The 15,152-nt window shown below is 34.4% G+C and overlaps 1 protein-coding gene across 1 annotated transcript in view; it reads right to left on the minus strand.

Moving 5' to 3' along the window:
- Positions 1 to 15,152, minus strand: part of ANO3 (anoctamin 3) — a 245,243-nt gene that overhangs the window by 79,103 nt on the left and 150,988 nt on the right. The window contains exons 8-11 of the mRNA XM_056136902.1: positions 14,264 to 14,395; positions 10,817 to 10,923; positions 8,059 to 8,114; positions 4,628 to 4,749 (exon numbers count right to left, since the gene is read on the minus strand). Coding sequence (XP_055992877.1) covers positions 4,628 to 4,749; positions 8,059 to 8,114; positions 10,817 to 10,923; positions 14,264 to 14,395 — 417 coding nt within the window. The remainder of the gene's footprint in view (positions 1 to 4,627; positions 4,750 to 8,058; positions 8,115 to 10,816; positions 10,924 to 14,263; positions 14,396 to 15,152) is intronic.

The following is a 15,152-nucleotide window of genomic DNA, read 5'->3' on the forward strand; positions in this document are numbered from 1 at the left end:
GTGACATTCTTTTTCCTCCCACAAAACTGCAAGCTCCTCGGAAGTCGATCTATCTCCTGTTTCTCTAGCACTCGCCCAAGGAAATACTGAATAAAGTTAAGTGAATGACAGTATTTTATTTTTCGTCAGTTGATGAACAGCTTATATAGAAATGTCATATGAATAAAGTCGGTCTAATAACTATGCAATTGCTCTCTCTTCACCAGGTCTACTGGTCTAAATAATACTAATTATTAGTGGTTTATAAACAATTCTCCACTACTGTTTTATCTCCACCTTCTACTTAACATATTTTAAGTTCAATTATTTCAAAGATTGCATTTACAGTTCATTTGGGAATACTGACTGTGCTGTGATTCTGGCTAGAAATAAAATTCTTTGTCTTTTTTTCCTGTAATAGAACTTCTTATTCTAAAACTCATTCTCTGTCTACTTAATTATCTGTGTTGCGACAACTAAAATTTATTCATATTCTGATTGGGACAGATATAAAGTTGTCCTTCATTACATATCATTTGTATATTTTTTGTCTCTTTCATTTAATTCTCTCTAGTGACATATAACAATAGTCTAGTCATTTATTATATAGTGATACTGCTCTACTTTGAGATGAAATCTTTATTGCATGAACAGCTATATTATAAAGGCATTAGTTCCTTTAATTGTGTGTTTCTGTGTGGGATGGTTTTGTGTTTTTAGCACGTTACTAACATAATGAAATATCTTTATAGTAAAAATTATTGAGATTGGGCCTATAACTATTATAGACAGGACTGCTTATACAAATAATTTAGCACTGTAGCACTGTCTTCCATTGTTCATCGATTTACTTGAGTGGGCACCAGTAATGTCTCCATTGTGAGACTTGTTGCTCCCGTTTTCTGGCATATCAAATGCACCACAGGGAGCTTGCCAGGCTCTGCCATGTGATACAAATAATATTAAACATTTTTACCACACAGTGTTGAAGGTAAAGAAAAGCCATTATTTAACTAGAGTATAATCACATCAGTTATAGTAGGTTCTTGAAGTGCTTCTTAGAGGTATTTCAAAATAGATGAAGGCAAATTAACCTGGTGTTACTACTTATGCCACTCCTCCATACATTCCAAACTTAGTGAATTTTTGTTTTTACTCATTTATACATTAGTACCCTAAGAACAAAGTCATTTAATTAGCTCCTGCAACTGAAATAATTTCTTTTTTAATATATATTTTATTTTCATAAAAGTAGTTCACAATAGTTCATTACAGATAATAGTCAAAGACCAATCCCTCCGCCACGCACCTTCCCACCACAATAAGAGGAAACTGTGTGAAGATTGCTGTATTTCCTTCTGGAACCTGAAAAAATTTCTATCATAGAATGAACACATGTCCAATTCAACTATTTTAGAGAAGATTATTTTATTTAAATTTAAAATTAAATCATTCTGATCTCTACATGAAAAATTACAGAAATAAAATAACACGCAATTATTTTAGTCAGCAAGTTTTGCCACAATTTTGAAATGCCCTCTGCAAATTCAAGAAAATTCCATTTGGCTAGAAACAAAATAGATTTTGACCACTCAATATTTGAGTTTGTGATTAGATGTAAAAAAAATCCCTAAAAAACTTTCCCAGAAATGTTTGCTTATACACCAAATAAAGGTGTTGGGAGGATCCTCCCAGGAAGCGTGCTGAAAGTAGACTATAGACCAAACATTATTGTCACCCATTGCCTCTTTTGCAAACCACAACACCCAATAAGAGAGAACAAAAGGGAATGCCCTGCCACAGAGGCAGGGTGGGATGGGGGATGGGGGGTGGGAGGGAGGCTGGGATCCGTGGTGGTGGGAAGTGGGCACTGGTGGAGGGATGGGTGTTTGATCATTGTGTAACTGAAACCCAAGCACAAAAATTTGTAAGTCTACAACTGTACCTCATATGTCTCACTAATAAAAAAAAGAAGAAACATTTGCTTATAAAAAAGAAAATGAATTGTCAGATCCTCACTCTTCATCGACTATCAAACTGTCCTTTTGAGCAGGATAGTAAATAGGCATTTCCTGTTTTCCTGTGGGTTTTTTACATTCATAATGAAAGTATTTAAAAAACTAAAACCCTCAAAACCCTCTTACTCATTACAGAGTGGAAGTAACGTGATTAGATATCTATATTAAAAAATGTATACTTATGGAAACAAGTTAACTACAAGTAAGTAAAATGTCAAAGATTTTAAGGTTTGCTTTCTCTAGGTGTTACAAAACTAGGTCATGTATGCATTTTGTGCTTAAGAGCACATAGTTTAATCTGTTTGCATGTTATCACTATTTCAGTTTGAGTAACAAGAAAGTTCTCTAAAGCAGTAACCTGCTGTGATACCTTTCACAGTCTTTTAAGGTCTTAGTATTAAGTGGGATATTTATTCAATTCCCCTCCCCATGAACACAAAAAATGTATGACTTGCATATGCAAAATTCTCCTTATAAATCAAGAGCCAGGACATAACTCACCTAAAAATACAAGCTGCTTGCTATAATAACTTGCAGTAGCATTAGCAATGTATCTTATCTATAAGAGAATCATTGATGCTAAAATGCTTTCTGGAAAAATATAATTGCGTCTTAATTCTTTTGCTGTTGTTGTTGTTTGTTCATTTTTTGAGTCATACCCAGGAGTGTTCAGGACTTTCTCCTGCTTCTCCACTCAGGGATCACCGCTGAAGGGCTCAGTGGATCATAGAGAATGCCAGGGATTGAACCCAGGTAGACCGCATGCAGGGCAAATGCCATACCTGCTGTACTATTGTTCTGGCCCCACACATTAATTCTCAGTATTCATACAGTGCTCCTATATCAATAAAATAATTTCTTCTATGTAAATAAGAATGTTAGAATCTGTCATAACTGACAGATCAAAGCATCCTGATTCTAAATATACTGAAGTACTCAATGCTTGAAATAAAAATAATTTGTTATTAGATATTATGATTTGCTGGACCAGATCCATCACCAGTATCTTCTTTTCATTATGTGATCGAGGTGCCCACCCTCTATGGACTTCGTTACCCATAGTTCTTTCTTCCAGCCTCTTAATGGGCTTGGTGGCCAAGTGAAGACACCAGAAGGAGATGTAACAAAGAGTTGCGGGGGGACTGGGTTACTTATTCTGGGTTGCTTATTCCCTGACTTTCTCTTTTTGGGGGGTTGTTGTTTTTTTCTTCCATGCTTTATTCCTACTGCATAGCATGATTTCTGTCCGGTTAGTCCCTATTTCAGTAGAATAATTTTTGTTCCATTCACCAATTGCTTTTTTCCTTTTCCCCTCCAGATCTACGTTTGATAATATCATCTAGCTAGTTCCACAAGTTTTATCACCATTTATGAACTCTCATGACCCTATTTACACTTTTGCAAATAGTTATTTTATTAAATTCTCTGCAAATAGTTCAGTATTCAATCGATGTCCTGTTAGGAAATTGATATAACTATGAGTTATTTTTGATATTAAAAAAATTCAAAGTAATTGTATCATAAATTAATTTTATCTTTTTATTCCCACTATAAGTACTTAGGGATTTTAATCATTTTAGGATAATTTCCTGATTAAAAAATGGCATAAATCATATCATTATAAATATTACAGCACATCAAGACTGGGGAAAGTTGAATGTATTTTGCTCATTAGAATAGACTTCCTAGAGCCGGAGTGATAGCACAGTGACTAGGGCACTTTCCTTGCAGAAGGTCGACCTGGGTTCAATCCCGGGCATCCCATATGGTCCCCCAAGCACCATCAGGAGTAATTCCTGAGTACAGAGCCTGATGTGACCAAAAAAGGAAATACATATATATACATATTCATACACACACACATATATATGTATATATATATATACACTTTCTGCACTAGAGTAATTAGCCAGTAGATTTGATGATATATATTATGTATATATATATATATACACACATATATACACATATATACACACAAATACACACATGTGTATGTGTATACATATATGTCCATGTGTGGAAGTGTTACACAATGTTCTCTCTGTTCTTAGATTCAGTCTTTGCACTTTTGCCTTTATTTTCTATTTTGGTTTGTTTTCATGGGTAAATAGATTACACAGAACCCCCTGTATATTTGTTTTCCCTTGTATATTCTTTCTGACTATTTGGTCGGTGGTATTAAAAGACTTGTAAGTAGGTAGATGTTAAGTAGATGGACAGGAGTAGCCAAAATCCCTTACCTTATTGTGACTTATTCACTTAGGCAGCCCGAGAGAATCATGCCTTCTATCAGATCTACTTTCTAAGTAGCCCTTGTCATGAATAGCATAGCCCCGTGATCCAGGATTAGATACTGAAGATTAGTTTATCCCATTTACCTTCAGCCTTAATTTTTATCAGCAATTTTCTATAGTGGCTAATCTCTTGTTGCCTCATTATTTGTTTTATGTCTTAATTTTCTGATCTCAGGGTAATCAATTTCCTGTTTCTTTTTACTGATATGACCTGAAATATCTTATTTTTTATTCTATCATGCTTTTATCATTGATTTGGAAGGTAAATAATTTCAATTTTAAGGAAATGATAAAAAAGACAAGATAAAACCACTTTAGGTTCTTTTGCTGTACCTGATTAAATCCAGGGGTTGATGCTTATACCACATTCCCCAGCGAGCCCAGCGCTCATATAATAGATGTCTATTATTCTGAGGTCCATGAGTTTTGATAGGCTGGTTGCTCTTGTAGGCTCCCTAAAACAGATAAAATTCACATTATTTGGAGGAAACTTAAACTGACTTGTGATTTCCAGGGTTATTTTTTCTCTATGAAGTAATTTAACAATTCGTTAGAATCTTCTGAAATTGATGACTTAAACCCACCACCAGAATAAATTGCTAGACAGACATATTTATATATTCCTTTTTTGTTGAGATATTCTGATAATTTCTTAAACTTTAAAAAAATTCTTTAAAGAAACACTAATAAGCTCACTTATCAAATCAATTAAAAAATTATGTTTCACTGTTTGGAACTTAAGGTTGTTTAATAAACACATTGTCTACCATCATCACTGAAAGACATTTTTTGTTTGTTGTGGGGCCAAATTTTGTGATTTTCAAGATTCATTACTGGCTCTGCACCCACAGATCACTCCTGGCAGGATTCAGGGGACCATATGTGGTGATGGGTATAGAACTAGAGTTGGCAACATACAAGGCAAATCCCTGCCTGCTGTACCATCTTTCCAAGATGAAATACATTTCTTAATCTTTACTGCACAAGTTTAAAAGTAATATTCTGCTTTAACATATGACCAAATCCTAGAAAATATTTTTTTGGAAGAAGAATTGACATCATGGGGGGAAATGGCCATCATTCCAAATGTCAAAGAATGAGAAAATTTTGATTCAGTTTTAACCTACCTGAACCTTATAACCTATTTAAATGTTACGATCCCTTCCTGACAAATATCACTATTCAATCCCTTCACCTCATCATTGTCCTCATCCTTTTTTAACCTATCACTCACTCATAAAACTCTTGTCTTTTTTCTATCATCAGGGCAGTTATTACATTTCTATGTAACTTTGTATATTCTGAATAGCAATTCTTGAAATTCTCTGCTATTTCCAGATTCATATTTTAGAATACCTACTAACCTCTCACAATGCTACTGGGCCTGCTTGAGCAAATTGATGAACAACGGGCGAACAGTGACAGTGACCTACTAACCTAGCTCTCTTCTCACTGATGGTTAACACTCTTTATTGAGAGAGCATGGAGGTCTAAGACATATATATATATATACATATATACATACATAAGCATATATGTATATATACTGCACGAGTTTAAAAGTATTATTCTGCTTTAACATATGACCAAATCCGACATATATGTATATATGTATACATATATATATATATATATAATATATATATATAATATTCCTTTAAGTTGGGCACACCCACATGCACAGGAGTGATTTCAGGACTTTTTCAGGGGCAGAATGATCAGGACTTTTCTTTCTTCTGGTTGTGCCAAAAATCAAATTTAAGCCTTCACAGGCAAAGCATGTGCTCTAATCCTTTAAGTCACTTCTGTGCTCCAACCCTTTGAACCATGGTCCTGGCCCAAAGCTAGTCAATTTATTGAGAATTCTGTAAACTCATTTTAGCATGTCCCTAAAATATGTCACATGTGGATTACATTTCAGAAACATCGCTTATACATCCTTTATTGATACAAGTTCTCTCTGAAGGCTGTTTTATAATAATAATTGTGAATAATAATGTCATCAATAAAGTGTTACATTTCTAAGCAAAAATCTAAGAAATACATAAGGTATAACAAAATCTTTCTCCTGAATCTAATAAATGAAGAATGCATATTGTTCCCAATCTATTCCTAATAGATACCACACGTTCACAGAAAATCTATCAAACTATCAGAATGCAGACTAGAGATAAAGAAAAAAAATGTTTACACTGAGAATATTCCAAACATTTCTTAGCCACAGAAATTTTCCCAGAGCTTTATTTTCATCACTATGAAGATGTGACTTCGTATTGACTATGTGGTATTTCACATAATGTTTAATTTCTCTGCAACTTAGTTCTGCATCTCCAAAGTGGGAATGATACTAATATCTACTGCTCTATTGGTATTGTCATATGAGTGGGGAAATGCATGGAAGTTCCTGTTGCATAAAAGAAACTAGCTCATTTCATATTACTATTAATCACAGTCTTACCATAAGTAGGCACTTACTACAAGCAATGGACTCCAAATGGGAATTTTATTTAGTCTTTATGTGCCACAGTGAACGTGCATAAAGTGGAGCAGATATTATCATCCACTTCAGAAAGCTGCTCCACGGACTAAATTAGATAATCCACACAAAATATTTACCACAGTACCAAGTATGAAGGGTTCAATGCATTCTATTGATTCAAAGTTACATTACATAGCAAATTTCCTAAGTATTAAGATTATGTCCTATGAGTCCTCAAGTTTTTAGAAACAGAAGTTTAACGGGTTTCAAAAGTGAGTACTTGAAATATGTAAAGACTCTATTTTTTTGTTTGGGTTTTTTTTTGTTTGTTTCTTTGTTTTGTTGTTGTTTTTTGCTTTTTGGGTCACACTCAGTGATGCCTAGGAGTTACTCCTGGCTTTACACTCAGGAATTACTCCTAGTGGTGCTTGAGGGACCATATGGGATGTTGGGAATAGAACCTGGGTCAGCTATGTGCAAGGCAAACACTCTACCCTCTGTACTATTGCTCCAGCCCCAAGACTCTATTATTTTAAAATATAAACTTGCTTAGAAATGGAGGTCAGAGAGAGAGTATAGTGGGTCGAGGATTTGTCTTGCACCTGGCCAAACTGAGTTTGATGGTTTAATGCCCAGCAAGCCATATGGGATTCTTAGCACACCAGGAGAGTTGTCTGAATGCAGATCCAGGAGTAAACCCTGAACAACACATGCTGTGTTCCTCTCCCCACCCCCGAACCCTCCCGGGAAAAAAAAACAGTGTGTGTGCTGGGGGGAGTCTTAAAATGGATTCAAATGGCATTTGTGTCTCAATATGAATTGCTCATCACCACTTAAATCAGCATTTCTACTTAAGAGCATTAGAAAGGAGATCATCTGGCAAAGGAAGAGTAGAGAGCAAGCTTCCCCTTTTAGTTCTAGGTTTTTCTTACATTTTTAGGTATTTCAAAATTGTAACATACAGATCAGAAACTTGCCCTTTTCGAGAGCTATGTGAATCCCAAGCTGGATCAACTCAGTGCTGAAGTAAAAAAGCAATGGCCAGAGTGTCTGAGAAATACCCATGAGTTACCTTTCCCAACTTGAACTCTTGTTATGGGGTCACTGACAAAGGCTTCTGGAGTACCAGTGTGTAGTCAAATGGTTATAACAGGTTTCTCTACAGGCTTGGGCCCTTCCTTAATTGAACCCTCCTGGACAAGCAACCAAATGTATACAAAAAAAATAAAGCCATATATTAAAACGTGGAAATGTTTTATTAAAAGAAATTTTATTATAAACTCACCTCATGTGGAGGAAAAGCTGCTATATATGACCCATTGTTTATAAGTTTACATATTCCTGGAAAGAGAAAAAGAGAACCATTCATGATTTAGTTTGGAACTTCAAGACTTCCCCATGAAATAGCTGACTCCTTGTGAACACATCACCAGCAGGATGTCATAAGGATACACATAGACTCTATCAGCTCCTTTCACAACTGCACCATGGGCTTAAGGTGACATGGAAGTCATCAGGTTCCTTTAATTACTTATGGAGTGCAGTGAGTAACTTCATGACTTTTAATTACAAGATACAACTTAATGTGGAGGTTTGCAAGAAGATTACATATGATTTCATGTTGCCTTATCGGAAATTATTGGGCATTTTAAAATCCATTTATTTGGGATCCCATGAACATATTTTTCTGCCTTTGAACACAAAGAACTTGACAGAAGCAGAGGAATTCTGTGGTCCCCTAATATCTAAGGAGACTATCAGTACTGGTAAGTCTTTCATTATTTAATATTTTTTTAAAAAGCCATAAATAGCAATATTTAACATGTCTTAAAATTGCCTCCATTTCAGTAAAAGAATGTATTGAAATGGGCATTCATCTTAATAATAATAATCTCAATAATATGTTTAAGAAAATTTTTCTGGGGTGAAAGTACAGGGATTAAGGTGCATGCATTGTCTGTGTGTGACACTACTTCAATCCCCGATTCACATCTCCAAGTGTATTTCTGAAGCCCCTTCCTGAATACTAGTGGGGTGGTCTGGGTAATCCATGGCAGAGCAGAACTTGAGAAGCACTATCCAGGGGTTGTAGGACTGAAACACTGGGCAGGTTGGTAGAGAATCACCAGGAGGGATCCCTACTTTTCTGAGCACTGTTTGGGATACACCCCCCTCATATACAACAAAAAAACCTTTTTGGTTACTTTACTACTAATACCAATAAAGAATTAAAAATAATTGTAACCAGATTTGTAAATTATTCAATTATTATGACATGACAAATTATACTAGGTGCTTACTAATTAATATTTGATGAATGTTTGTAATCTAATACAATACAGCTGTATCAAATAGTGCTTTTCGACATATTTAAGGATTTCAGAAATAACTGTAATGATTGCTTTTTACAAAGCAATAAAGAAAACTGCAACACTAGATGATTCTAAAATGTATCCCTACTTTAGGGATAATTTAAATTTTGCATTTTCTGTGTTTACTGATATTCTACAATGTAGACAATAGCTTTACAATAAAGGTCATGCTCAATTTTATAGATTGCATAAACATACAGTACTATTACTTAAACACATTTAGTTTTTAACTACAAATTTGTTTTTACTTTTTTATGTTTCTGTTTTTTAATTTTTTTAATGTCTATTTTATGTTTTAAATCACAGACTGTGCTCAGGGCTTTCTCCTGGCTTTTTTCTCAGAGATAATTACTGACAATGCTCAGGGAACCACATGCAGTGTCAGGGACTGAATTTAGGTTTGTATCATGAAAGGCAAACTCCTTAACCACGGTACTATATTTCCATTTCCTGATTTTGTTTCTTATTTATAAAATTTAATATTAAAAGCTAATTTTGTTTTGATCTAGGTTTTAGTATCTAGCAGGTATTTAATTAATTAATAAACTATTAATCAAAGATTAACAAGTCTGGATTCCTTTGTAAAATGGTTGATTTGAAGCAGTTCATTTATTTATGTGCACTCGATTTTTATGCAAATCAGTACAGACTAGCAAACATTTCCACAGGTTGCCAACGGTGGATTTCAAGGATTTTATTTTAAGATTATGTTTGATCAATTCTGCATTCTATATTTTTTTTAAGCAACATGTTGGTTATCTGTTGCCTTTTGCTCTACTATATGTAAACTTTGCACTTTATATTTTCTTGATGAAAAAATTTATTTTGATAGCAGATAGAGACTTATACTGCTAAGTAATTAAGCTAAAAATAGAGATTTAAAAAGTTAACATCGTTTTTTTCTCTTTGTAGAGAGAAGTTTAGATTTATTTTTGCTGGAGTAGAGGGTCATGCCAGGTAGTGTTCACAGTTTCCACCTTATCTTGTCTCTGCTTAGGATCATTCCTGACTGTTCAGGGATCACTCCGGGTGATGCTAAGGAGTTCATATATGATGGAAATAGTTTTTATTCTCTTTATGTGTGCTTACTTTAAAAATATATTTATGTGGTCTGAATTTTTTTTACTAATGCATTGCTTGCTTCTCTGAGAGTCAATAATCACTTCAACCTTCGTGAATAAAATTTCTCTGTAAAACACTGATATATAGCATATAATAAATGATAATTTTGTGTTGACTTAATGCATGCCATGATTTTAACAAATATGTTATATGGATATAGCATAACTTGTCAGTCCTGAATGAAGGATAGTTAAAGGATTTACCACATTAAATGCTTTTCTACATGTGTTATTATTCAAAAAACTTGACTATATTTTTGGAATTAATTTCAAGAAATAGCATTTCTCTTTCAAAGTGCTTGCATATTTTACATTTTCACGCATGGAGAGATGTCTTGCGGTGAGATGGGGGGTTCATATGTTCTGTCAGGGAAGGAACCTGGATTGGTTTTGTTCAACAAAGCACCTTAACCCCTGTACTGTCTCTCTGGACTCAGAAACTTTTGTTATACTCATAGTTCATATATGAAGCCAGAGCTTCAATCGTCAAAGCAGTATTTGGGGGTATAATTAACTCCCAGCATATTGTGTCTCAGAGAAGTGTCCTTACCCACTTTTGATATCCCATTTTCATATTTGGTGCGCTGCAGCATGTGGTGGACGATCCTGCTTCGGGTGGCATTGCTGAAGAAGGTGTCCTTATTGTTTATTATGAAGCTGTTAAGATGATGGGACTGTATTTAATATTTAAAACAGAGCACAGCATCTGGTCATAGTTACAAGTTCTTAGGTAAGCATCATCAGTTTTCTCCATTAAAATGAATACATGTGAAGTTTAGTAAATCAAAAGAAAAACCATCTGCTTTATAAAAAAAAATACTGACAGGAAAAATACACTCATAAATAATGCATGGCATTATCAAATATTCATTGTAATATTTTTTCAGTTTATAAGAAGTCTAGACATTCTCATATTTAGCCTGGAACAAGAGAAGAGTAGTCTGTTGATGCCCATCCATTTTGTACTACCTTAAGCAATGCAGTTCTAAACAGAGAGATTAAACATTAAACATTGATGTAATTCCCCTGTGCCACACTTTCCACACTAGCGTAACTTATTTTAAAACTTTAAAAAATGAACAAATGTCTCCCTTCTCCGGCATGCTCTGAACTGTCTGACACAAAAAGATTCGCTGTAAGGAAGAGCCGAGTGTGAGAGGCAATGACATAAAAATATAAAGTTTTACACGGATTAAGGAAGGGTTTTCTTTATCTTTTATCATAGATATACTTGGAGCCAGTCTCAAGGACAACAAGTGTTCGGGGCTTCATTCACCTTGAGGGAGTTTCTGTTTCCAGTTGTTTTCTCTTTGTTAGTAAAATCACTATTTTCTCCAGTACTTAATTCTCAAGTTCATGCTTTCTATGATCATTTTTTTGCCCGCATCTTCAGCTTTCATACTCAAACAGTTGCCAGATTAAGTAACTTTTGTATTTGAACAACCTGTCTCTGTAGTTTTGCACTGTTACTTGTTTTGGATTTTATCTTTGCGTATATTTTCAGATGTTTTAACTGACCGTCCAATTTCTCGCCTGATTTTAAAAGCACAGCTCTGATTCTTCATACTACTCTGCTCTTATGTCTCAGCAGCTCTTTATTATATGCATAATTGTATTTGCTGTTTTCTTTTTAGGTTTCATTCTTGCATTCCAACCTCTCCTCCAATCTTATTTATTATAGATCTGGGTTTATCATTCTAATTATCTATTGAGTTGCAGAATTTATCATCCCCTTGAAATTTCATGCTTATTTTTCCCCTCAAGATCTTGCTATCTCGGGGCTGGAGCGATAGCACAGCGGGTAGGGCATTTGCCTTGCACACGGCTGACCTGGGTTCGATCCCCAGCATCCCATGTGGTCCCCTGAGCACTGCCAGGAGTAATTCCTGAGTGCAAAGCCAGGAGTAACCCCTGAGCATTGCTGGGTGTGACCCAAAAAGGAAAAAATATATTGGGCTCCTCCTTCCTCCACTGCAGTTTCTTTCTCACTCACAAAAGTCTGGATTTTTGTGAGTTAGCCTGTGTGTTTTCCTAATACTTTTAATTAGTAACCTATATAATTGTTCTTTTTGAAAAATTATGAATTTCTATGCTATTCTAATCTTTTAATTGTGTACTGAAAAGCTCCAAAGTGACAGTTTGGTGTTCTACTAATGACAGGAATGAGGAGTGTCCAACATAGTCTTACCTGATACTGCATTCCCTGAGTATGACGTTGTGTGTGTGTGTGTGTGTGTGTGTGTGTGTGTGTGTGTGTGTGTGAAAAAGAAAATTTTACTTAAACTTATTTAGAAATATATGAGGGGAGAGGTTACTCCTAGCTCTGTGCTCAGGGATCACTTTTGGAAGGTTTGGGGATCCATACAAGATGCTGGGAATTGAACCCTATTGGTTGCCCACAAGGCAAGTGCCCCAGAACTGTACAATCTCTCTGACCCCAGCAGATACATTTCTTTTTTAATGGAATTCCATATGAAGGGAGAAAATAAATAATATATAAATAAATGAATAGATAATTTTAATAATAACTATGAAGAAAAATAAAAGAAAATAATGAGAAGGGATGAATGGAACAAGTCGAATGGATGACATTTAAAGAAGGTCTCTCTAAAGCGGTGATATTTAAATAGGAAATGAATTATAAGAGGGAATATGCCATGTGAATATATAGGACAAGGGAATGCTTGGAATGAACAAAAAGAACAAACAGAATAGTAAGAACAAAGTCTGAGATGGACTTAAGCTTAGGCTTTAGATGTGTGTGAGCTGTTGCTTATATGTCTGAAATAAGTGGTTGGATAAAGAACACAAGATGAGGAAATGGGCAAGGGCAGGGAATACAGCCTATGTGGTGACAAGGGACATGATAAAAAAAAAAATGTTTATTTTTAGTTCAAATGAATGACTACTAATGGAGGTGGGTTTGAGCAGGAGATTTTGAGGATCTGACTGAAACTTTTTTGGGGATCAAACTAATTTCTTGGATTTAAAAAGAAGAGAGGGTGTTTTATTTTTTAATTTGGTGCATTAACCTGAAAAAGTAGAGCAGAAAGCCAAAGCTTCCATGAAACTGTGACCTTTCTATGAGCCTAAAAGTTTTATGCCATTTGGATTGCCACTTTCCCCCACTTTCAATAGTTGAGATTAGAAACTATATCTCTAGATTTGCCTCTTAGGGTAAATAAGGAAAATAATAAAATATTTGAAAGGGGAGTATTTCCCATCAATTACTGGCTCTGTAATAGGTTTAGTCTTCTGAAATTTCATCTCATCTGCCTCTAAACTTCCTACATCCTACAAGACAGGTCAATCTGTCAATAGTCTATAGCAAAGTAGTCCTAAAATACACTATATTTATTTATATAGACACTTTCTTACATCCTTACACTAAATTATGTATGAATTCAATACTCATGTAGAAAATAGCCTGAATGAATAGGCACAGATATTATTATAGACATATATATTCATAATAAAAATCATACAATGGAACCCTAAAATTTCTGTTTCACTTCAACTTTGTAAGATCAATCTAATAATAAAATTAAAATTTTTATAAATTTAACTTAAAAGGAAGTTAAATTACTGGTGCATGTCGACTAATTGTAAATATAAATATAACATTGATCAGAACATTTTATTATTCAAACATGACGTTTATGATGTCTAACAATAATTCTGTTACTTTTATCATCATCATTTTGTTGCTTTAACTAGGAGAATTGCTATCAGAATGACATTTTGAAATAGTTGGGATATAAATTATTAGTCAATGAGTTTTTTATTCAATATTTGAAACTCTAAACAACAGTGATTAAAATTAATAATACTGAATATGGACATAAAGTTAAAGTAACATCTAATGCCACGGTATATTTTCTGACTATTGACAACATTCACACTGATTTTAGGTATCAATGTTCTACCAATAACAGTTCCCTGACCATGAAAAATACCAATGCAGATGGTACGGGCATAAAAAGAGAAATGAACTGACTGGTGAATCCGGGCACGACTGAAGGGGCCAGTGTAGCAGTCTGACTCCTCTAGGTCTGGAAATGCAGACTTGTCAAGAACCATTGGGTTTTGGGATATCCATTTTTTTATTCTTCTAAAATAGCTTTGCACCCTGGAACAAAAGTACATATTAGAATTGGATTAGGTTGTAAGCTTAAGAAAGCCTTGTTCCCATTACCATTCCAAAAACAAATTTAAAAAAAATACATAACCACACACTCACAACTACGCAAACACTTTTCTCCAATTCCCACACAAATTAAATCTCCATAACCAACAAGTCATGCATTTCTTTAAATTCTTTCAGGGAATGTAGGTTATCTTCATGCAGATCTGCAATCTTATGGAAATATTTAAAGACTTCTAACACAGAAGAATAGGGATAGGAAAACTACAACAATAAAGTCAACATCATATTAAGCTTTGTGCAAAAATATGCATTTTATATCAATATGCAACTATAAATCATTCCCTAGTTCATTAAAAAAATCACATCTTCATCAGTGTATATAAATGAGATGCAGACAGGAAAGAAATAAATGGCTGTGCCACCTTTTTTCAGCAGTACTGGGGGCTGTAGCATGATGGAAATAGCAACAGTTTTGAAACTACTGAAACAAAATTTGATTCAAAGGAAGTTCTGCATTCAATAGGAGCTGTGTAAACTTAAGCAAGTTATTCACTGCAATGTATCAGTTTTCTCACTGAAAAATATTAAATAATATTAAAATACTAAAAATACTAAAATAATACTGACCTCATTATGGAGAGGAAAGTTGGTGCTCTACTTGAATTTAATCATTAACATTAAGGAACAAAGGCCTTTACGATAGTTTTAAAATTTCCAAGATCAAATTAATGACCTGAAG

Source organism: Sorex fumeus, unplaced genomic scaffold (assembly GCF_029834395.1).
Source record: "Sorex fumeus unplaced genomic scaffold, SorFum_2.1 ptg000007l, whole genome shotgun sequence".
In the NCBI taxonomy this organism is placed as follows: domain Eukaryota; kingdom Metazoa; phylum Chordata; class Mammalia; order Eulipotyphla; family Soricidae; genus Sorex; species Sorex fumeus.